This window comes from Syngnathoides biaculeatus, chromosome 14, assembly GCF_019802595.1.
Source record: "Syngnathoides biaculeatus isolate LvHL_M chromosome 14, ASM1980259v1, whole genome shotgun sequence".
NCBI lineage: Eukaryota > Metazoa > Chordata > Actinopteri > Syngnathiformes > Syngnathidae > Syngnathoides > Syngnathoides biaculeatus.
This window is the reverse complement of record NC_084653.1, coordinates 25568658-25593051: the sequence shown is the minus strand read 5'-3', so window position 1 is coordinate 25593051 and position 24394 is coordinate 25568658. Positions and strand designations below refer to the sequence as shown.

The 24394-nt window shown below is 43.6% G+C and overlaps 2 protein-coding genes across 9 annotated transcripts; both read left to right on the top strand.

Moving 5' to 3' along the window:
* Window positions 1-998: 998 nt before the first annotated feature.
* rev1 (REV1 DNA directed polymerase) lies at window positions 999-18936 on the top strand. 7 transcript variants are annotated; one of them, XM_061842622.1, is made up of 23 exons: window positions 1045-1222; window positions 1333-1389; window positions 2921-2996; window positions 4080-4209; window positions 5274-5442; window positions 5586-6038; window positions 6167-6849; window positions 6930-7028; window positions 8008-8142; window positions 8217-8340; window positions 8444-8572; window positions 9214-9368; window positions 9447-9566; window positions 9652-9872; window positions 10790-10962; window positions 11041-11258; window positions 12002-12195; window positions 12277-12540; window positions 13449-13548; window positions 13644-13840; window positions 13912-14053; window positions 15901-16003; window positions 16088-18936. In XM_061842622.1, the coding sequence occupies exons 3-23, from the start codon at window positions 2931-2933 to the stop codon at window positions 16197-16199; spliced, it is 3987 nt and encodes a 1328-aa protein (XP_061698606.1). In that variant the 5' UTR covers window positions 1045-1222; window positions 1333-1389; window positions 2921-2930; the 3' UTR covers window positions 16200-18936. The 7 variants fall into 7 exon arrangements, with proteins under 7 accessions (XP_061698608.1, XP_061698606.1, XP_061698604.1 ...); XM_061842624.1 differs by lacking the exons at window positions 1045-1222; window positions 1333-1389 and adding an exon at window positions 999-1036; XM_061842620.1 differs by lacking the exon at window positions 1333-1389.
* Window positions 16104-24265, top strand: txndc9 (thioredoxin domain containing 9). 2 transcript variants are annotated; one of them, XM_061842630.1, is made up of 5 exons: window positions 16104-16176; window positions 20639-20831; window positions 21146-21264; window positions 21854-22108; window positions 23814-24265. In XM_061842630.1, the coding sequence occupies exons 2-5, from the start codon at window positions 20658-20660 to the stop codon at window positions 23929-23931; spliced, it is 666 nt and encodes a 221-aa protein (XP_061698614.1). In that variant the 5' UTR covers window positions 16104-16176; window positions 20639-20657; the 3' UTR covers window positions 23932-24265. The 2 variants fall into 2 exon arrangements, with proteins under 2 accessions (XP_061698614.1, XP_061698613.1); XM_061842629.1 differs by lacking the exon at window positions 16104-16176 and adding an exon at window positions 20027-20144.
* Window positions 24266-24394: the final 129 nt, after the last annotated feature.

Sequence of the window (24394 nt, the reverse complement as noted above, 5' to 3'; positions counted from 1 at the left end):
TCCGGCAAAGGTTAACGTGTGGCCGAACACGCTTCTGCGTTCACGAGCCGTCACTGTGTGGGATTTATTCCTGATTGAGAACAGATCCAGCAACAAAGTATTCGTACGCGTCCAGACTTTTATACGCGTTCAAACTTTTCCGTGTAAATCTCGACGACCTACACACACCAGATCCATGTGTCAATCCAGTTGTCCGAGACAAATGGAAGCAAATTAACAGTCCAATTTCTTATCGGCGGAAACATCAACTCCGGCATTAAATACGGGCCCTCTATGCTGAGTTTGTCTAATTTTTCCACGTACGTTCATTTATTTTCACCTTCTAAATGTCTAACGGTATCGGACAAGACTCGGGGCGTCGTGCTATAAGACATATTTTCGTGTCGTCTCCAACTGACTTAGCATTCAACAATGCTTTGTTAGACCAGCAATATGGCGGAATAAACAAAAGTCACGTGATTTTATGACGTAGGTGCACGAGCTCTATGGGTTATCAGTGTTTTATTGAGCAGAATAGCGCTGTCTGGAAGAGTTTTGTCATATCGTGAATGTAGGCCATACATAGTTGCTGTCATTTTAAGGAGAGCAAAACTAGTTGAGTGAAGCAGTGCCTCTTTTGGTTGCAGCCGAAAAGTGCCCTCCATTTTTTTTTTTTTTGCCTCAAGGGTTTTTTAATCAATAACTACACAATTGATAACAAATTGACATGAATCGTGATGCGCTGCAATCCCACACTACAGTACAGTACTTCAAAAATGAAAGCAACTCAAACAATACTGCTCAAACACAAACCTCAAGTGACACACGTCCCTTTCTATACAGTATCTATACTGAAAAAAATAAAATAAAATAAAAGTAGGCGTATGAAACATCAGCATTCCATGTCTGCTGCTATGGCAACAGCGAGCAGCCAATGAGGGCGCTCACGTGCCATGCAGGTCAGAGCGTCCTAATCCTGAATCTGATAGCACGTGCACTGCAGAGAATTCTCCTTTCTCCCGGATGTGCAGTAAACGCATGGCTGAAATATGTGCATGTATGTATAAATATGTTCCACGACGGCGTGCGAGGATCACAACCAGTCTCCCTTTAAACGTGCCTCTGCGACGCCAGTCGGTTCATTTGAGGACAACAATAAAAAAAAAGGAAAAACCCAGACGGTCCCATCGACACCGTGTCTGCGAAACGGAAGAGAGGGCATTAACACCATAAAACAAATCAGGTGACTTTTTGAAAAGACACTGTAGACGTCCAATATTTTGTGTTTGGATAGTTGCTTCGCGAAACTGACGTTCTTAAGCGCGACGGCCACTTCCGTCATTGTTTGTTTAGGCGGGAATGTGTCAAGAGTTAATTCAAGTCGCTGGACGACGTTACGGATCAAGTAAGGTGAGAACAACGCGTGAAAACAACAACTTCTGGTTTTGGGAGAGAAGCTGACAATAAAACACGATAAGGTGTGTTGCATGGCCGGGTGTTTTATTTTGAAAGGACATCGGAAGTTTTCGTTGCACGCGCTCTTGCAGCCTCGCGGAGCGATAGAATGGAAAGCAAAAGGAACCGCCGGAGAGGCTGCGAGCGGTAGGAATGGAGAGCTGACGGCGCGTCGAACACGTCCAAGTCCTCGGGGTGTCACCATGGCGAAGTAAGGTCGCTGGCGACAAAAGGGCGGAAAGTGTCGAGTAGATTCTGCGTAGGTTTGACGGCTGAGCTCGAGGACGGCTTCCTATGCGGAGGCAAGTCTGCGTGGAAATTGCGTGTGGCTCCCGAACGACAGCTCTTTTTTTGACAGCACAATAGGCGACAGATATGCGATGTTTGTCACATGGCGGCGTTTGTGTACCGCCGCCGTGCCCGCCCGCTCGTTAATATTTCGCCTTGAACTGACGCGAACTCGGCGTGGCGTCGCGTTCGGCTAACGTTAGCTAGCAAAGTGGACGCCAGGCTTGGCTTTTTTTTTTGTGTGTGTTAAAGTTGACGCGAGCTGCGGACGTGCCCAGACGCGCCCCCCGACACAACGCCCGGCCCACTCCCGGTCTGTGACCGTTTTAACGCGGGCTTCTTTTAACAACATCCATAAAAAGTGTCCGCGGTCTGTAACCGACTTCCCCGAGTTTGCAAGTCGGAACCAGCTTTTCAGTCTTCACTGCAAAAACACTTCATCCATTCTTAACATCGCTACCCCATCAGTTACCAAAAAAAAAAAAAAAAAAACACTTCGAGATTGCAAATGTTATATTTTATATACCCCACGCGTCGTTCCTAACCTAAAGAAAAAACACAAGTACAGTAGATATCTGTTTCTGTGTGTGTGTGTGTTGGGTCTAGGGGTAGAGAATTCACAACAAATAAAAAACATTAAATGATAAAATTGCAAATGGGTTATCTCTCCTGGCTGCAGCCGGTTCACCATTGCAAACGAGATTATGTTTGAAATTATCGTTACACCCCTGCGCAACTTGCATTGTCATCATGACAGTAAATATGAGCATTAAACACTTCCCGGGCACGAATATGAAACGATCAAATGGAAGTGCAACGATAACCGAGCGTACCTTCTTGTGCCACGGGATGACGCGTTATTATGCGGCTGTGCAAAGAATTCATGGTGTGCGCTTTGTAACCTTGAAATTTCACAATACAATCAATATTTATATGGAAAAAAAAAATACTAGCCCATACAATGTAAAGGAAAACGGCGATAATGGAATGTTGCTTTCTTACCTCGTGGAATGTAACGTCAGAAGCAGAATGCTGTGTGCACAGTTAAAAAAAAACAAAAAACGAGGACCTCTGGACGACAGGTTGCTCGTGTTTTCAGTTCCCTTCGTTTCCCATCCAAAAATTGTGATGTATTTGAAGTAAAGTCACATTTCCTAGCGTCTTTTCCATATTTTCTGACGTGTCTTTGTATTTTCAGGTAGCTCAGTATGAGTCGAGATGTGTGGACCAAGAAGAGAGCCGACGCCACTGGGGACAATGGTTGGTCTGAGAGGGTGAGCACTTTTTAACACTACTAACTGTCACGCAAGTTTTCTTCAAATGTTTAATAAGTCACCCCCAAAAAAAAAAAAAATGAAATTGCACTCTTTGGAATGAGAGAAGGAAGCCAAATGGACTTGTTGCATCATGCTTTTTCAGGTCTTGCGAGTCGAAAAAGACTGTTGTAGAAAAGATAAATTCCGTCCTTAACAATGGACCTTTCAGATGGCGACCTTAAACTCCGCCCCCTTAGCTACAGTTGCCATGTCCCACGAGCTTTCAAAATGGCGATCGAACAGAAAATGTTTGAAGTCGATTCTCTATCGCGCATCCCAGATAATATTCGGGTATGTTTTTTGCCAAATGCGTCAGACTCCTCCAAGAGAGTTCTAGAGAGCGGTCTCGGCAATTTCACCCAAGGATATGTACACGGAATTAATATTTTGGACGGAGCGGGACGCAATGTCAGAGGTACAGCGAAACGTTGGCGATCGACGCAAAAAAGTTCATATTGAAATCCAACAGGATAAAATAGTGGAATGGTACTGCGCATGTAAAGCATGTAAAGATCACGAGTAATATCATTGGAGTCTTTAGAAGTGTTTGACCTGGCTCGTAATGGAACCCAGTGCTCTGTCTTAAAAGTCCGATGTGATGCAAATGGACATTTCTCTTGCATGTAATCGGACATTTAAATATCACTAACTCGACTCTTCCAAATTTAGTTGTACGTGCGCTCTTCCGCGAGCCTTAATCCAACGTAGACGCCTCGTCAACTGTGTTTTAGGCTTTGGAAAATGAACCAAGCGTGCCCCTCGTAACCTAGCAGGATATCTTTCATCAGAAGTGCACGTTCCCCAAGCGCATCTGAAGACCATTTCCTTCGTAACATTAACTTTTCCGAGCGCCCGCTACCGACAACCAGCATTGCTTGTGGGACAATACGGCGAGAGGGGCGTGTCAAGACAATGCGGCTATCTGATTGGCTAATATTCTACAAATGATTGACGGGTCGGAAAGGTCCGTTCCCGAGGCAAGTATGATGTTACACCGTGGATGCCGGTTCTATTCTGACTGATTCCCGTTCCTGTTGGCAGGGCGGCTACATGGCTGCCAAGGTGTCAAAGTTGGAGGAGCAGTTCAAAAGTGACGCTCCCAGGGAGAAGCAGAAGGACGGCTCTTCCAGCATTTTCACCGGGGTGGCCATCTATGTGAACGGCTACACAGGTGACGTGTTCACATTTTGTCACAGCAAATATGATTTTGTAACGCGACGCTAGCCGAGTGCGCACAGGGACCAGCGATGAGACGGCGCTGCGGCGGATTCCGTAGGGCGGGGGCGTTTCTGTCTTGGCGTGTAGAGGCTATGACGATGCGCCAAAATATATCTTTATATAAAATTGGATGGTTTTGCACAAAAATTGGGGATTACTGCCTAGAGAACAGCTGATAGAACGGTCCCAAAGTGCATGTCAGGGGTAATCCTCGTGTGAGACCCCTCAGTGGTTTTATGTTTACTTGAGTCATATTATTCTTACATAACAATACTTTTACTTGAGTAGGATTTAAAAAATTTTTTTTTTTTTTTTTTGAACTGCAGTTGAGCCTCGGCTCTCGACCACAATCCGTTGTAGAAGTGGTTTAAAAAACCGAATCAACCGCCGCACGCGTTCTGTTATTTCCGTTTTTTTTTTTTTCGACGGGTGGGAATTCACAACAGAGCGCGTCGTGGGTCAGCCGGTCTGGCCGCGCGCGTTCTGTTATTTCCGTGTTTTTTTGGGCGGGGTGGGAATTCACAACAAACCGCATTGTGGGTCACCTGGTCTGGCCGCACGCATTCCGTTATTTCCGGGTTTTTGGGGGGGCGTTTGAGTACCGATTTTCGTTTGAAAACAGAAGCAAAAAAAAAATCTCGAAATTTTTGCTCGAAAATTGATTTGTTGAAAAACGGGGACGTTTGAGAACCGAGGCTGTACTGTACTTTACCCTACTCTTATACTGGATCATAGCAGCACAGTGTAATAATGGATAGCCTCACTGTGAAGGGATCTGGGTTCAAATCTCCGGCAGAACCTAAAAGAAAATTTTATAAATTGTGAATCGCGTGAATGTTAGTCTGAGGGATTTCCTATCCATCTTATATGCGCCCCGCAAGTGTTTGGCGACAATTTCAAGGTGTACCCCATGCCTAACCGATACCACCTGCGATAGGGTCCAGTTACTCGTGACCCAAACGAGGACACCTGGTTCGAAAGATGGAAAACCGCTCACGTTAAATCTTGTGTGAGCAGAACCGAGTGCGGATGAGCTGCGCAGACTGATGATGATGCACGGCGGGCAGTTCCACGTCTACTATTCCCACTCCAAGACCACCCACATCATCGCCAACAATTTGCCAAACAGCAAAATCCAGGCGCTAAAAGGTGAAAAGGTCATCAAGCCCGGGTGGATCACTGACAGGTGACCGTATTTTCCCCAAGTGTTTAATGAATGTCTACTTAAATAAATAAATACTTTCCGCCATATTCTAATGAATTGCAATGCGCCTGTATCATGGTGACATCATCGGAATATGAGAATCCTTGTATTCTTCTTCAAAACAGCATCAAAGCAGGGCGTCTCCTCCCTTACTTGCACTACCAACTGTACGCTAAATACAAAGGGCCACTCTTTCCGGCCGCGAAGCCGCGTCAGACCTCAGAGACCGCCGGACCCAGTGGCACTCGTCGGAGCATCCCCAACCAGGAGAGCTCGAACTCCAGTTCCCCTGCTCACAAACAACAAGGCTCCCTTCAGACGATCCCCTCACCCCAGCCACGTCACAGCCCCTCTGCATCCTCTCACCCGGGCCCCGAGCACAGCCACTTCAGTGTCCGGCCGAGACACGGCGGCGGTTCCAATTCCCACAACCCTCGATTGAAAGCAAGCCCCTTAAACCACCCGCAGTCGGGGGTTTTACCACCGTATCGCCTCCCGCCACAGAGAACAGACCATCCTGAACCTCAAACCTCCTCCGGTGCGCACCAGAGGAGACACAAAGAAGTGGAAATAAGAGTGTAAGTATGTATTTCCAAGATAGTTTATCTCACTCTTTGCGGCTTTAGCACAGTTGTAATTACATTTGGCCCAAGTGTCCCATTTTATGTGCTTCCTCTTTTTCTTATTCAAATTCTTACACTTGCAGGAATGGATCATTGCAGACCTCAGCAGCAGCTTTGACTCCAGAGTGCATCGACGCTCCTTCCCCCCTCACAAATGGACACGCTCATCTTTTTAATGGTGCCTTAAAGTCAAAGGACCTCGTTCTCGACCAAATTTGTGTCCCCACGGACCCGAGCGAATGGGGAATTGCGAGTCCCGAAAGAAAAGACACTTCCCCTAGCAGACTCGATCCGTATGAGTTCCCCAACAGTCCTCCGAAGCAGTCTGACCACCTCCCAGTTTGTCCTGAGGACTCATGTTGGAAAGATGCACTTAGATCACCACAACCAACCTCCCTCGAAGTGGACACGAATCCTGACAAAATTCCTCGTTCCCCGTCGCCTCATCGCCACGTCCCCGTGCGTCTGAACGGAAGTCACCACGATGCCTTTTCATCCCACCCAGCCTCGGAAAGCAACTCGACAGTCCGACCTCTTCCCGGCGAAGCGCCGTCCGAATCCGCGGCTCGGCTTTCGGCGCAGACGGGCGGCCTGATCTCGGAGTACTATGCCCACTCGCGTTTACACCAGATCTCCACGTGGCGGACCGGTTTCTCCGAGTACGTCAATGAACTGCACAGCAAGCGAAAGGCAACGGGCGTTGCCTCCTTTCCGGGCAAAGAGCGGCTTCGGAAGTTAGTGGCGCAGGGGGCTTTTGAAAGCCGAGGTAGGAAAGGCGACAAAAAGCATGTTAAATTTGATACTGCCAAAAAAACTCCCCTGATGTATTTATTTTTAATTTGTCAGCTACGCCGACATCCTTTGCAGTGAAATCGTCCATCTTCCACGTTGACATGGATTGTTTCTTTGTGTCTGTCGGGATCCGACATCGACCTGAACTCAAAGGTGAGGCTTTTCTCTAAATCTGGGGTGTCAAACTCATTTCACATTGTGGGCCACGTACGGCCTCGGTCGATTTCAAATGATACCGTACTCGGCTATAAATAACCATAATAGTCATGTCATGTCTTTGCTTTGTTTTGGTGTAAAGAATCACAAAAAAATGAGGAAAATGTTGACATTTAATGAACTTTCCTTTTACAAAACATTACAGGGACCAAGTTAAAAACAAAGTCGTAACAAGTAGCAGATGGCGCATTGATAAGGTCTGCTGCGTTGGGTCTGTCTCAGTGACAGACTGAGACTGCTGTTGTCTTCTTCTCTGATCAAAACAATATAGTAATCCATGAATTGCGTCTTATTAAAAATATATATTTTTTTCACTTTGAAATTATCCTGCGGGCCTGATCGAACCTCCTTGATTGGAGGTTCTTGCCCGCGGGCCGTATGTTTGCCACCCCTGCTCTAAATACACTTGAGGCGACAACGTTCGGTACCCGTGCACAAGTTAATGAAGACTAATTCAAGAGATGTATTAAAGATTCTTCTTTTCCATAGAATGCCCCTTTTCCACCACACAGACCTTATCCATATCACGTGTGTTTATTTTTGTTATTTCTGTCTATGTATCCTCAAATATTACCATGATGAAGTAGGGGTTGTACCAGTTAGTCACATTTAAAACTCCGTACAGACCAGTAACACGCTCGTGGTCATGGCACAAGTTCAGTTAAAAATAGAAAAGTGCTTAATTTTTTTTGGAGCCTGGCTACAATGTTCCATCTTATAACTCATGATGCGATTGTACACAAGTCGTAGGTATAGTTTCTGCTTTTGCTAATGCATGTATTTCGAGGAGAGATGTATCGAGCTGGTTCGGTGGCATGCATTGCAGGAATACTTTTCAATACGGTGCCATTGAAATTGTACTCGGTCAAATCAAGTTACCAGAATATTAACATTTCCATTTTGTTCTTGCTCACAGATAAGCCTGTAGCTGTGACGAGTAACCGCGGACATATGCGTGTGCCTTTAAGACCGGGGGCCGAGCCACATCTGGAGCAGCAGTACTTCCAGAGGAAACATGCTCTTCCTCCACCCGGTGAGGATCGTTTCAAAGGTATACATGTTTGAGTGTCCCATTTAAGGTACACTCGTTGTATCCTAAAATATGGACGTTGTTTTGGCTCACAGGCAAAGACTTGGCGTGTTTGCGTGATGCCGCCCCACGAGAAAGTGCCGAAGTTCACGTTAATGGAGTGGACCGGGATGCTTCTCTTTCCATGGCGGAGATTGCATCCTGTAGCTATGCCGCAAGGTGAGGCACGCAACGTTACGTCATTTTTTTTTTTTTTTTTTTTAATGAACAAAATTCACTCACCGACTGACGAACTGATGCGTCTGCGTTCACACACTCACAGGCAGGCAGGTGTGAAGAACGGCATGTTTTTCGGTCAAGCCAAGCAGCTGTGTCCCACTCTGCAGTCTGTCCCGTACGACTTCGACGCCTACAAAGAAGTGGCCGTCACCATGTATGAGACGCTGGCCAGGTAAAGAGGAAGTGCTGGATTCAGATTCTCATTTGGAAAAACTGCAGTGGTGCCTTGAGATGCGGGTTTAACTCAATACACTCAAATGATATCATTTTTATTCATTACTCTGTTTTAGCCTCTCTCCCACACACACAAAAACCAACAGTTTTGTAATATGTCTAATTATATATTATACCACACTAGCATAGTTCAAAAGAATGTAAAGACTTAAATAGTTTGCACATTCATCCATCCATTTTCTTAGCCGTCGTCTCATCATATTTACATCATCAATCTATGAACAAGTTTTGGAATCGGAAATCAGGGGTAATGTTTTTTTTTTTTTTTTTTATTAAACTATTCATGTTTGGTAACACAAAAATGCCCGTAATATCTCAGCTTTACCATTTATGATACGCGACAATTTGAAATTTTGGTCCAGAGTTTTACAAGAATCTAGGAAATTGACGCTGTCGATTTGGCTTGGCGGGCCACATAAAATTGTGCGGGCCGGATCTGGCCCCCGGGCCTTGAGTTTGACACCAGTGCCCTAAAGAGACTTGAAGTCAGGGCTGAAATCTCTGCGTATGAGTCCCGCACTCAAGCGTTAGTTGGATGACGAATTACATAATGGTCACTTCTTATTGTGTCCTTTGCAGTTACACTCACGACATCGAGGCACTGAGCTGCGACGAAGTGCTGCTGGACGCCTCGGCTCTCGTAGCCGAGTTGTGCGTGGACCCAGAGGATCTGGCCAAAGTCATCAGAGCAGACATCAAGGAAAAAACCGGATGTTGTGCTTCAATTGGCATGGGTGAGTTTGCACTCGAGTGTCAAATACTTCCATCAAAGCGAGCATTTAAAAATTCATTCTGACTCCTAAATATGTTAGGGTCCAACATCTTATTGGCTCGACTTTCGACGCGCAAGGCCAAGCCAGATGGGCAGTACTTTTTAAAGTCAGAGGAAGTGGACGATTTTATCAGGGACCTGCCAGTGACCAGCTTACCTGGTACATACGGCGCCTCCTGCTGGTTAAGATCGTGGCGTACACTCCTGGTTTTCACAAAGTTCTGTTGACCTTTTTTTCTTTCCAGGCGTGGGGCCTGTCATGGGCAGAAAGCTGGCAGCCATCGGGGTCAAGTCATGCGGAGACCTGCGGCAGGTGTCTCTGACTCAGCTGCAGAAAAAGTTTGGGCCGCGCTCAGGACAGACGCTGTTCCGTTTCTGCAGGGGTCTCGACGACCGACCCGTCCGCTACGAGAAAGAGAGGAAGTCCGTGTCTGCAGAGATGAACTACAACATTCGCTTTACAAAGGTAAGCCCAGCACTCAGCGCGCACTTTACTTGGTGACGGTACACAATGCAATCCCATTCCAAAATTCTGCCTTTTGAAAGATAATACAATCATGCTCAATTTTGACATTCTGTGTCATCTTTTTCTTCTTTTCCTTTCGGCATGTCCCGTTAGGGGTCGCCACAGCGTGTCTTCTTTTTTCCATCTAAGCCCATCTCGTGCATCTTCCCTCACCACACCCATCAACCTTTTCTTTCTTGTCTTCCTCTTCCTCTTCCTCTCCCTCTTTTGCCTGGCAGCTCCATCCTCAGACTCTCTCGCCTCTGGACATGTCCAAACCATCAAAGTCTGCTCTCTCTCACCTTGTCTCCAAAACGTCCAACTTTGGCTGTGCCTCTAATGAGCTCATTTCTCATCCTATCAAACCTACTCACTGCGAGTGAGAACCTCAACATCTTCATTTCTGCCACATCCAGTTCTGCCCCGCTTGGACCCGTTTCTTCACTTCTTTACCACACTCACCACACATCTGGATCGTTGACCCCCAAGTAATTTTTTTTTTTCGTAATAGTCTTCTGTGTCATAAAGCAGTACATTCAAAATAGGCATGTTATCCATTTTTGAATTTGACAGACCCCGAAATGCTCGCTAAAAATTTCATTTTTGTGATGGCGTAGGTGGGCAGCATGGAAATGGGGGCCGCAGGTGGGGACATTTCATGGTTTGGGGGATGTGGTTAACGGTGACTACCAATACTACTAACAACTTGGTTTTATTGATATAATGAACTATTTACAACTAAAATTATAACAAAATTGCATTTTTATACCAACAATATTTTGTCCACGTTTCCTTTAACTGTACGTGGAATATTGTAGTTGTAGTTCAGATTGGTGTATAGTATATGTTATCACGTCTTTCCCGTATTGTTGTTTCAGGTTGATGAGGCCGAATCGTTCCTGTCCAACCTATCCATGGAGGTGCAGCGACGCCTACAAGAAGCCGGGCTGCAAGGTCGCAGAGTGACGCTCAAGGTCATGGTCCGCAAGGACGGCGCCCCCCAGGAAACGTCCAAATACGGCGGACACGGCATATGTGACAACTTTGCCAAGTGAGAGGGAGTTTCCTACAATGTGTGTTTTGAAATCATTTTATTGCTCTCCTCTTTCGCATCTCGTCCTTGCTTTAGGACCGTGATGCTCGCACAGTCCACCGACAGCGGCCAACTAATTGCCGCGACAGTCATCAAGATGTTCCACGCCATGAAGTTGCCAGTGCAGGACCTCCGAGGCCTTGGCATCCAGGTCCAGCTTCTGGAGGGAAGTCATTCCGCTCGCAACAATGCCAACGCCCTTCGGACGCGCTCCATAAAAGAGATGTTGCTTGGCCGTACGTCCACCGGCAAAGGTTGGTGCATTTGTGCTTCAGCTGATATGAAGGGCTCAAATTTTTATCGAAAACAATTATGAGATGGAGCACAAATGCTGGCTTATCCTGATTTTGTGCAAGTGCAAGTGCAAGGCTTTCTGCTCATGTTTGCCAATTTTTGTCGAAAGCTCTGCAGTACGACGGCATTTGGCCCAGCAGGGCGAGGCTCCTTCGAGATGCGCCCAGTGGAGTGACAGTTTGATGTCAAACCACCAAGTCCCTGCCCAAGACAGACCCCTGCTCTCATACTATTTTTGGTGACTTTGATTAAGTTACAAGCAGACGGGTACCGAGCTCTGTGGAGATATTTTAATCGCCAGCATTTAAAAAGGGTATCCGCTCACGTTGTCTTTTGTCACATCGGCCGAGAGCCGTGGCGACACGCATCCACGGTTGGCTGCAATAACGTAGCGTCCTCTCGCGCCCAAGGAATGGTGCAAAATCTCAGCGTGAGATTGTGAACGTGCCTCATTTTAAAGGGAATGAGAAGAGCTGCTTTGATTGGTGGTGATTTAAGTCACACTCCCACAGTGGCGCAACCCGTCCACTCGCAGATCTGAAGGTCTGCCCTTGTCTATGATATTACCAACACTGGTCTAACCCACCTCTGGCACAGAGTTATGGTGTCCGCCAAGAAGGATTTATGCTGCTCACAAAAATACAAAACTCAGTATTAACTGTTGATGTTCTGGACTTGAAAATGTGTAATATCTGCCTCACAGAAGCTGGTGACAACAGCAAGGATCATGAAAAGACGCCCCCTACCCGAGCTATATCGCCTGGGTCCATCAAGGATCCTCAGTCTCCCAACGTGTCGGTTCCAGGAACCAGCAAAGAACACGAACCATGCCGACAAACGCCCGTAACCCCCAGAACAAGTCTTGACTTCAGTATCGAAATCCCCTCACCTTCACAGGTCAGCACTCAATTTGACTCTGTGACTGTTTTATAGGGGAGGGGGGTTGCCTACCTGCCCACAGTTTTTATGTTATCCCAGGTGGATCGGTCCGTGTTGGAAGCCCTACCTGCAGAACTGAGATTACAAGTGGAGCAGTCGTGGACTTGCAGAGAAGGCAGACGAACGAACCACCACCGTCCTGCCAGTCCACATCCACGGAGTCCCAAGTCACGTCCGGTCTCTCCTCCTTGTCCTGCTCCTCCACTGAACAACCAACTTGTACCCTCTGGAGCACTAGTGCTGCAGATTCCGAACCAGCCCGATAGTCCAGGAATTATTTTGGAGCTGCCTAACTATTCCCAGGTACATGAACATTATTAGTTGATCAGTGGCGTTTTCTTATTTAAAAAAAAAAAAAAAAAAAATGGTGGGGCACCAACCACTTGGATCAGGGATGTCAAACTCATTTTTATCGCAGGCCGCATTGTAGTTACGGTTTCTGTCAGTGGGCCATTATGACTGAAAGCACGAAAATCTTGAATTGACCCATCATAATTTACACATGAAATTTATCATCTAGTTTTGCAATCAGAAATCAAGGGTAACGGGTTTTTCCAACTATTGTTGATGTCTGGTAACACAAATGCTTGCAATATCTCAGCGTCATCATTTATGATATGACTGTTTGAAATTTTGGTTCAAATTTTAACAAAAATCATCAAAGTTTATACACATGATTTGCCTCCGCGGGCCACGTCAAATCATGCGGCAGGCCGCATTTGGCCCGCGGCCCTTGAGTTTGACACCGGTGACTTCTATTATATCACCGCTTCTCAAATAGTGGGAGACCCTGAAGAACATGATTAACTACATTGATAAATTTATTCTTTATTGTACGTTGATCGAAATCTTGCTTTTGTACTTGCTTCAATCTTTATTCGGATTAGATTATCCTACATATACAATGTTATACAGCGGTTTACTTGCTTAATTTTTTTTTAAATCCCAATAATTTATATTCTGACAGAGGATTTTACTTAAAATTACATGAAATTTTCTCTGATCTTTTCTCCAGTTATGATATACATTCCTTGAAGAACTCATTAAATAAATGATTAATAATAATACAATAAAACACAAATATAAAAAAAATAGAGTACTCTTCACCAAAACATTACTCTGATTTAACCACATTCTCAAAGCACATTCTCTACTGATAGAAGACATTTATTTCAAAATAAAGTGGAATCTCCTCTGATGCGCGACTGCAGGTTGACCCAGATGTTTTCGCCGCTCTTCCCAAAGAGCTCCAGGAGGAACTCAAGTCTGCCTACAACCATGCCGCAAATAACCAACCTCAGACAAAAATGTGTAAGACTTTGAAGTGTTTCAACTTCTGTTTGCAGTGCCGAGTTGCCCCCCCCCCCCTCCCTAATTCTCATTTGCTCATTCTAATTTCCCCGCAGCGGAGCAGAACAACGCGCTTTTGCAGCTGAAGCAGTCCGTAGGTGTCGGGCGACTGAAGCGGCGTTACAAGAGGAAAAACGCAGTAAGCCCCGCCAAAAAGGGCCCGTCGCCTCAAAAGAAGTGCCGCCCGATGAACAGCCCTGCCAAAATCGGACCCCCTTTTACGAAACTGAAGGAGCCTGTGAATCTCTTAAAGGTACCTTCGGAATGATTTTTGTGAAACTCGAACATTTATGGCTTAACCCGGACTTCCTTTTGCTTCCACAGGCTGAAAATGATCCATCCACATCCTCCCCAAAGCAGGAGCTTTTGCCAAAAGGCCTCCTTCGCCCCACTCCAGCGCTGGCCGGAGCCTCTGAGTTACCCGATATTAAAACGCTGTTGCGGGAATGGGTGACCACCATGACTGGTATGCACCTTTTTGCAAACACATACATCTCAATGCTTTTTGAATATCTTGAGTTTTTTTTTTTCTCATTTAAGTAGTTAAAATCAAAAAGTGAAACCTGTATGTAATCTCTGGACTATAAGACGCACCTGATTGTAAGCCTCACGCAGTACATTTTTAAAGGGAAAAAAAAAAACATTTTGCCGCACTTGTCTATAAGCCACATGCGCCCACATTGAAACATAGAGAGATATTTACAAAGAAAGACGGTAAACAGAGTTTTCAAAGTTTTCATAATATCTTAGCTTTTCTTTCCAAACAGTGCCTGTGACAAGGCAGGAACACAGTAGCAATACGGTAGTAACACAGTACTAACAGGGCTGGATTTAAAAAAAAAAAAAAAACATACCGGTAAAAGTCACTGAGACATGGCAGCAACACGGTTCAGGCCACCTGTTTTTATGACCTCTGAAAGCTCTTTTTCGTCTTTTCACATTGCTCTAGTTCTTCCCGTTTCCAGCGTCTCACCGTCGATAATTTATGCCAAATTTATGTGCAGCAGCTCCATTTCCTTCTTTATCGGCCAGCTCGATTGCTTTTAATTTATAAGCTGCGTCATAGGAATTTTTTTTCTTGCATTTTCCATGACGAGGATCTGTTCATGCTAATTTTGTTCACGCACAAACTTCAAACTTACAATAAACTTACTCGACACACATATTCCACTTGTCTCACTCTTACCTGTTCTGCTCGGGTGCCCCTGTCGGTCGTTAGAAAAAATGTATAAATTAGCCGCATCATTCCATAAGCCACAGGGTTGAAAGCGTATGACTAAAGTCACGGCTTACAGTCTGGAAATTACGGTAAATGTTGCAGAAATAGAAAATACTTTTAAAATACTAATTGCTACTGAAATTCTATTAAAATGGATGTTTCATATTTAATGTAATTTATTGAGCTGGTGATGAACATGAATCGATATGAATTTTATTCTTTGAATGAAAGATAAGTTTATCATTTAAAAAAAAAAAATTGTTATAGCTGTTAAAATTGTCAATATGAGCTGCTTTCAGACTAAGATTTTAAACTTTTTAATTGCAAACTCTCTTGAAACTATCCATCCATTTTCTTTTTCCACTTGGTGTCGAGATTTACACGGAAAACTTTGAAAGCGTAGAAAAGTCTGGACGCATACAAATACTTAGTTGCTGGATCTGTTCTCAACGGGGTTTCTGCTCGTGAACGCGGAAGCGTACTCGGCTACACGTTAACCTTTGCCGAAATCCATCGATCTTTTCAGCTGGCATTCAATACAAATACCAATATTTAGATAAGTGACCCCTGGTTTTACACAAACTCGCATTCATTAACTATGATTGGAAAAAAAATTTAGGCCGGGGAGTCAGCTCCTCCGTACACGGAAGCGTATTGCGGCCACACGCGCACACACACACATTTCTAAACATATCTGCAACAGCCGTTTTTTTTTTTAAATATGCATTTCTCTCAAATGATCATCATCTTGGCGTTATAAATACTTGGTCGCTCGAGATTGATCGCCACAACGGCATTTGGTCGGGCACCATCCACCCCGTTTAATTGCCGAAATCCATCGATCTTTTCCGGTCTTTTCAGCTGGTATTCCATAAAATTATCTCGTTGAATTATCTGTCTCGTCTGTTGTGACAACCAACAGCACAACAGGTCTCGGGTATTGTGAATATTCTGTTCAATGTCTCCCACAATGTCGAGCGGCTCTTTTTGACCGGCAATATGGCGCCGTGAAAATGGTGACGTCACGTGCACGAGCTCTATACGTTTTGTAATTAATTGATCAATTAATTTAACGTAATTTAACTTTGTATCAGACCCCATGGAAGAGGACATTCTGCAGGTGGTGAAATACTGCACCGATCTAATCGAGGACAAGGATCTGGAGAAGCTCGATCTGATCATAAAATTCATGAAGAGGCAAGTTTGCATCATTTTGGTGAATTTTTGCTCCTATTCAGCGCAGAAAACAAATGAAACTTGTTGAAACTCTTGTGTGCGCAGGATCATGCAGCAGTCGCTGGAGTCCGTGTGGAGTATGGCCTTTGATTTCATCTTGGACAACGTGCAGGTGGTCGTGCAGCAAACCTACGGTAGCACCTTAAAGATCACGTGAACGTCTTTATTCCCGCTTTTTTTTTTTCCTACATTTGAACTGTTCTCGCTGGCCCAACCGTCGGGTTCAGTAAGCGGCACAGAAATCGCAGCTTATTCCCGGTCAAGCATATCGACACAAAATGGCGGTTTCTTATTCAGCGCGAGCCAAGAGAAATGCAAAAGCCATGATTGTATTCAAAATCGCTTTGCATACGTGCAGCATTTTCTTGTCTTTTAAAGACTGCGGCAAGCAAGTGAAGGGCAGAAATGTCGGGAAGTTTTTTTTTTCATCTTTTCTTGGTCGAAATTCTGTCTTGGAATCCCGTGGAACCTCCAAAGTGGAACACAATTCACTCTGTGATATTGACGGCGGACTTCAAAGTTGTTTGGATTTTTCTCTCGCAGGAAATGTCAAGTGAATGTTTTTGTACGGGCAATGTTTTAAGTGACATTTTAACATTTTTTTCCTGTCATGTGAGAATAAAAAGAAAGACATGACGGCGTACAAGTAAAACTCATTAAAGATGTCTGACCTTTGAATGGAGAGTGAGAGGAAGGTGGGGAGCAATATTTTCACTGAGTGGCGATGTATTGCTGGAATTCCAGTAGTGCCTTGATTTCTGAGTTTATTTTGTCGGATGACCACACGTGTAACTCGAAAAAAAAAAAACATGTATCTCAAATCATCTTACCCCTGTTGAAATGAATGGGAATGCAATTTATCCATTCCACTCCCGCATTGGGATCGTTCCGGTGTATCCCCTTTGGCTACGGGAAAAGGATAATACAGTCAGGCAGAGACCCAAAATGAGTTTCACAACTCTGTCAACTGCAGTGCCGTAAATTCCGGCCTACAAGCCGCAACTTTGTTGAAACGCTTTCAACCCTGCGGTTTACGCGGTGATGCGGCGCTAGCGTTAGCGCGGCCCCAATGTTCCCTCGAAGCTGCGCAACTGCGCATTTGCGCACTTGTCGCACACACTCAGCGCAGAGGAAAACAGATCCAGCGCAGTGAATGACAGGCTGACTTTTTTTTTTCCACTCTCCTTCCTGCTTTACCTGACACCGCCCCCCTCCATTTTAAAGGGGTGCACTCATAATTACAAACACCGGGGTGAATAATACAAGAAAACGCGGTGAAACTGGATGAGATTTTCTCTTCTTTGAGTAAAAAAGGTCTGGTCTGAATCCAAAGTAGAAAGTACAGGATTAGATGGTGTATAATGTTAAAATTCCACTTTGGCAGAGCTGATCAAAGATGAAAGCACTGATGATGCATTGCCCAAAAAGCTAATTCTGTATTTTAAATATAGGAGGCAACATAACATTAACCCTGGTGGTCAAAAGGGGGCGCTCACGGCCCTAGTGTGTTTGCTCAGATACGTATAAAATTAGAGGGAACATTGCGCGGCGCTAGCATTAGCGCACCTGGTTATAAGTACACGGAAAGAATTTAACACTAGCGCTAATGTTAAGAAAGAGTTGAACGCTAGCGTTCTAACCAGGTGCGCTCTGTAGGCCGAGAATTGCGGTAATTTTAGATCTTGTTCCTAGAGGGTAACAAACGTATGCCTGGGAGTATCGTTATATTGTCTGAATGTAAAAATGGAATGTTTCCACACCTTCAATCTAAAAAAAAAAAAGTCGCAGGTCTTGGTCACTCAATCAGTCAAGTCACCACTATTATGGTAGCAATGTATAATAATTTTGTTCAGCATTTCCTTGGTAAAAATGGATTGGCTGATCTTGGACTGCAGCCAACCAGTTTTCTGCAATGGTTGAATTTCTAGTTGTGCTCTACGGTTATCATTACACCTCATCCGCGTTCCATGACAGTTGCTCACTGAGCAAAAGTCTCGTGCGACGATTGGTTGACTCCGCGTTCGTCGACCTTCTGCGGCATATTTTGGGTTCAACTCCAAACGGTACCGGTTTCGGGGCGTCGGGCTTTGGAGGTTCCACTGCGTTGTGTAAATTGATTCCCAATCACGTACATGTAAAGATAACGCGGCTCGTCCAATGTATGAATGCTCTTTTTCAACCTTTCGTACGGTGTATGTGATATCTGATATTTCCTAAAAAGAAGCAGAAAAAAATGCTGTGAAAAAGTCATCCTTTTTTTTTTAAAAAAAAAAAAAAAAGTGCCAAATCCTTGTCATCAAACTATGTAAATGTTTTTTTTTTTTTTTAATGCTTGTTTAACAGAAGTAAAAAGTTTACCTCTTGTAATGTTTACATTTAGTGACTTCTTAGTAACTGCAAATTGTGGACCTTTTCGGTCTTTGGAAAGAAAGCACTTAAGAGCTTCACTTTTGATTGTCACTGTTCATTGTTACCTCTATATTTTTTTTGATGCGTGTTTAAAAAAAAAAATAATAATAATATATCCTTTTGGATACAAGTTACATCTGAACAATGTTACATTTTTACCTTTGTAGCCCAAATTTGTATTGCATTTAAAGAGGACTGACATCAGCTGCCCATCATTCAGAAATGTTGGTGGGGAGGGCAAAAAAAAAAAAAAAAAAAAATCCAATATGCAAAAGCAAATAAGTTGAAAACTTCTGGGACTTAAGATGCGTGGTTTTGCTTTACAAGTTCCTCCTCCTCGTTGATGTGTTTCGTGAAAGCAAATGGGCCTAATTTTAGAACGGGACAAGTTTTATCTTTATAAGTCTGACTTGTGCCTGAAGACCTGAAGCTGTGAACGTTTTCTAAAGCTTGATGATGATGATGATAATAAACTGTAACTTCTATTTTTCTTGTAGGTCTTTAATCAATTCTCATCTCGACAACTGAATCCTGGTTTTGTGTCCTGTCCTACATTTTGTAACACAATCACAGTATTGTGATTTCGATTATTCCCTCATTAGTTAATTATTACTACTGCTATTATTATTATTCAGTTATTTGTACCAGTGATCAAAAATAAAAATACCGCATAGCCCATTGGCCACCAAAGCTGATGTCACCAAAAGCAGATCACCATCTTGATACTCCCAAAACAACCATACCGACCTGCACAGCGATTAATGTTTACGTGGCTGTGAGCAAACATTCCACGGGTAAATTAGAAAGATTTACTTTGACACTGTTAAAGTTTGTTTGTAAAGTTTTTTTTAATTTAATTAAATTCTCTGATGAGTGTAATTCACTTGAACAGAGTTTTGTTTCCGGTTGTCGTTGTTCACTGTTCACTCTCCGACGGTTTTTCGCGAAAAAGCGATGTCAATATTTTTCCAAACTTCATCAGTGGATAAGCAAGAAAACAGATTTTCTGTGAAATTTTTGATGAATCTCATAATACAGAACTCTGCAAATTGAATTTGATTTTCAAATGCAAGGAAACAAGTTAAAATTTTCTGTGTGAAATAGGACGTCGCAGAGACAACAAATGAACAGTGCCTTTAGCATGTATTTTCCCGTTGCCAACCCTTATTTCCAAAAATATATCTGACTTAAAATGTAATGTTTTTATGACAAAAAAAATGCTTCTTTTTTGTTGCTATGTTCTGATGGTAGTGCTTCACAGCATATTTTGGGAAAAGTTAACATGTCACGGAAATCGGACCTCAGGTAATATGCAAGGTTTCTTGCTAGTCACGGTGTTCTACGTCTTTCCTTTGCACTTAGTCTTTTTTGGCTTACCAAATCGAATTAAAAATCCTTCATTTTACCAGAACTGAAAAAATGTCAAGCTCACACGACCGGTTTGAATTCTACACGCCAACCCTTGAGAAAAATCCACCATAATCCAACCTGTAAACAGTGTCTTCCGCACGTTTTTGGGAGTACCAATATGGCGGCCAGCTGACTTCAGTCTTTTTTCATTTTTTTTTTTTTTAGTTCGGTGATTCGTACCCGGAACGTCACAAAGCGTGTCTGATGTCACTTCCGCTCCAGAAAACAGTTGGTGGTTGTTATAATCTAGCTCTGGCAGCAGGCAACGAACGTCAAAATTTAGGTTTGTGTTAAGTCTTAAACTCTAAAAGTATTCGTTTTACTTATTTTACATATATCAAATAACACGTAATTCTAGGGTCGACTTTGTCTCGCACCGTACTCCTTGTTATGAACGCGTTGGTATATTAATGTTGGCTAGTTGGAGCTAGCATGATTATCTTGATGATCGCTAATTCCTTTGGAATAGTTTACCTAAACCAGATTAATAGGGTCATAATACAAAGTTTTAGTGCATCATATGTTTAGGGTTGTCCAACAAGCATAATGCTATTTCTTCTAAATTGGTTTATACGGTTAACTGACAGTGACAGCCGCAAACTATCATTGAGGCGTGTCCATGCTAATTTTAATGGGCTTTGTGTTGATTGTTGTGGGGATCGAGTTTCAAATCATGAATCTTGAGAACTTAAACTGTATTTTGTTGTGTTGCTACGGGTTGTATGCTCCAATGTTTCCCGTTTCCAACGTGACAGTGTTTTATTCTGTAACTCTCAGGTTGACTGAGCGGGCAACCATGGCCACCGACATGATCGACAACATCGCCAAGGTTCTGGTGCAGTCCGCCAAGCTGGTGGAGGATCAGGTGGACGCCGAGTTGACCAAACTCAACGAAATGGACGAAGACGATTTTGAGAAAATGAGGGAACGACGACTGGAGGCGCTGAAGAAAGCCCAGAAACAGAAGCAGGCATGTCTTTAAAAACAAAAAACACGAGAGGGCTCATCGTCCCGAGCAATAATAATAATATGACTGACTGACACAGCAGAGTGAACGTTGCATTTGTTATTCTTATATTTTACGGTGTTTAAATAGAAACTGCTGCTGACAAGAATATCAGGTTAGCAAAAATGAGCAATGTTATATTTTTCCCCTCTTGTAAACACGTCCCTTCTATTCTCTAAACCAGGCTCTCTTTGAATAAACAAGATGACAACGAGATCATATCGATTAAGATTTGGAGTGAGAATATGTTTGTGTCTCTTTTGTACACGTGATCACAGGAATGGTTGTCAAAAGGACACGGAGAGTACCGGGAAATTCCCAGTGAGAAAGAATTTTTCGGCGAGGTCAAGGAGAGCAAGAAAGTTGTCTGCCACTTCTACAGAAACTCCACCTTCAGGTCATTTCACTTTTTTATATTCTTTCGTTTCTAGAAGGCTGCAGGGTACATATGTTTCTCTAGATGTAAATAGGAAAAATATGAGTCAGTTTCGGCTGACTAAACCATATGCGACATTTAATATTTGTATCGTTTATGGGTTATGCAGGTGGCGGGGTTTACTTCGTCGCAATGTCGGCACCCGTGAGTTGTTTCATTTGGTCTGTCGGAGTTGAAAATGGAGCCGGATTGGATAGTCTCACTTAAAGTGTACATGAAAATAGAAAATAAAAGTGCATATAGGTATATATTTGACAGTTGTCCACTTATTTTACATGTACTGTAAAATAATCCAACAGTAGAGTGGATTGTTGTGTAGCGCAAATGTCAACTTACGTAGATGCCACTTTTGTCTGTCGTTTTGCGTCTTAGCAGGAGGCTAGCAGACTTTTAATCATACAAACTTATCTTGTGTTAGGTGTAAATTGTGAAGATCCCGGCCATAATTCAAAATTTTGCTCACAACTCATGAAAAAAAATAAAAAAGCTACTAGTACTGTGATTGCACGTAAGTTGAGGCAGCTGACTTGTATCCCACACATGCACGCAGATGTAAGATCGTAGACAAACACTTGGCCCTGCTGGCAAAGAAGCACGTCGAGACGAAGTTCATCAAACTCAACGCGGACAAGGCGCCTTTCCTGGCCGAGCGGCTGCGCATCAAGGTCATCCCCACGCTGGCGCTGCTCATCGACGCCAAGTCAAAGGACTACGTGGTGGGCTTCGGCGACCTGGGGAACACGGACGACTTCAGCACCGAGATGCTGGAATGGCGGCTGGGCTGCGCCGACGTTATCAATTACAGGTACGAGCTCTGTCGAGACGCACCCGGGGGGGGTTTGGAAATGTGTGATGAACTCGTGCATCTCGCAACACATTTTACTTAGGTGTGGGGTGGGGTGAATTATTTTGCATTTTTTGAAAACTGATAGACTTCATATAGAAATATTGACCTGTTAAGACAGGTGAAAACTCATTAAACAATGTTGGGCATGCGCTCATGGCTCTCCAGTATAGAGCTCGTGCACGTGACGTCACCATTTTCGCGGCGCCATATTGCAGGTCAAAAAGAGCCGCTCGACAGTGTGGGGGACATTGAACCGGAGCAGAATATTCACAATGCCCGAGACTTGTTGTGCTTTTGGTTGCTACAACAGAACAGACGGATATTAAAAGAGATCATTCTATGGAAAACCAGCTGAAAAAACGAGAAAAGATTGATGGGTTTCGGCGATTAAACGTGATGGATGGTGCCCAACTAAATACACACAACTCTGTAGCGATCACTTCACTTCAGGTAGGAATTCAAATTCTCAAGAAGTATTTATAATCCCAAATTGGCTAATTTGAGAACAATGTGTTTAAAAAAGAAAAAAAAAAAAAGAGGGAGTTGACTCCAACATACATGGAAGCGTGTTGCGGCAACACGTTAACCTTGGGTACACCTCTCCCTGGCGTTTTTGCATGAGTTTTATGCATTGTTCTTAAATGAGTCAGTCCAATGTGTATTTAAAAAAAGAAAATAAACCATTCGTCACACAGAGGTTTACCGAAGTTTGTGTTACCGCAACACGCTTTTGTGTACGGAGGCTGAAGTGTATCCCAGCGCTTTATTTTCTTTTTTTAAATACGCATTGGACTCATTTGAGAACAATGCATATTTAAAAAAAAAAAAAAAGTCTGTCATGGAGAGGTTTACCGAAGTTTAACATGTGGCCGCAACACGCTTCCGCGTTCACGAGCCGTCAACCCGTCGTCCTTTTTTTCCCCAATCAGGGTTAATGAATGCGAGTTTGTGTAAAGCCAGGGGTAATTTATTGAAATATTGGTATTTGTATTGAAAAAAATCTGAGTGTATTCTTGATTGCGAACAGATCCAGCAACGACATATTTGTATGCGTCCAGACTTTTCTACCCTTTCAAACTCTTCCGTGTAAATCTCGACGACTCACTCACCAGATGCGTGTGTAGATCCAGTCGTCCAAGACAAGCGGAAGCGGGTTGACAGTCCAACTTCTTATCGGCGAAAACATCGAGTTTGGCATGAAATATGGGTCCCCTCTGCCAAGTGTATCTCATTTTTCCACGTACCTTCATTTATTATTACCTTCTAAATGTTTAACAGTATTGGACAAAACTCTGGACGTTGCGGTATTTTCGTGCCGTCTCGAACCGACTTAGCATTGAACAATGCTTTGCTAGACCGTCAATATGGCCAGTCAGGTGACTTCGGTGAAGTACGTGCACGAGCTTCTATACGTTGTCATGAAAAGAAAACTTAACCTCATGTCTGCTGGGACTGTTGCGCGATACTACATACATTCATAAAGGCATCCATATTTTTGTACATTTTTGTGCTGGACCTAAAGTGCACCCGGTCCTGGTCGCCAGTCATCGCAGCTCAATACTACAATGCATTTAAATAAAATACCGTGAAGCGTGTGGCATCCATGTTTTATTTCCATCTTATGACATTGACCGATACATAACTTTTTTTCAATTCCCGGCAGCGGTAACCTGATGGAGCCCCCCACAGTCACGCAGAAGCCTCACTCCAGATTCACCAAGGTGGAGAAAAAGACCATCAGGGGTCGGGGCTACGACACGGATTCTGAAGACGACGACTGAGGGATGCCGAAAACCGTCTCTTTGTTTCTTCTCCCTGGGCTACCTCATTCACAGCGTCTTTCATCTGGTCCACTTTTATTTTATCGCTGTCCTTTTATCGTTTGATCATTTTTCTTGAGTAAATCACTTCACATCAGAGGATTTCATCGTGAACTCAACTATGCCAATCGTCGTCTAACACGGATTTGTAGTTATTCTTAACATCAGCCCTTTAGCATTGACACATGATGGTGCAAAGGTTTTTTTTTTTTTTTTTTTTTTTTTAGAAATGTTTTTACATGAAGCAAGAGTTTGGAAACTGAATTCATTAAAAAAAAAGTATCCAAAACTGGAATTACTCAGTTTTGTAATATGCTGTTTTAACAATTACAGCACTTGAAATTCACATTTCTCCCTTTAAAAAGTGAAGACAGACAAATAGATATATCCATTTTCTTTGCCGCTTATCCTCGCGAGGGTCGCG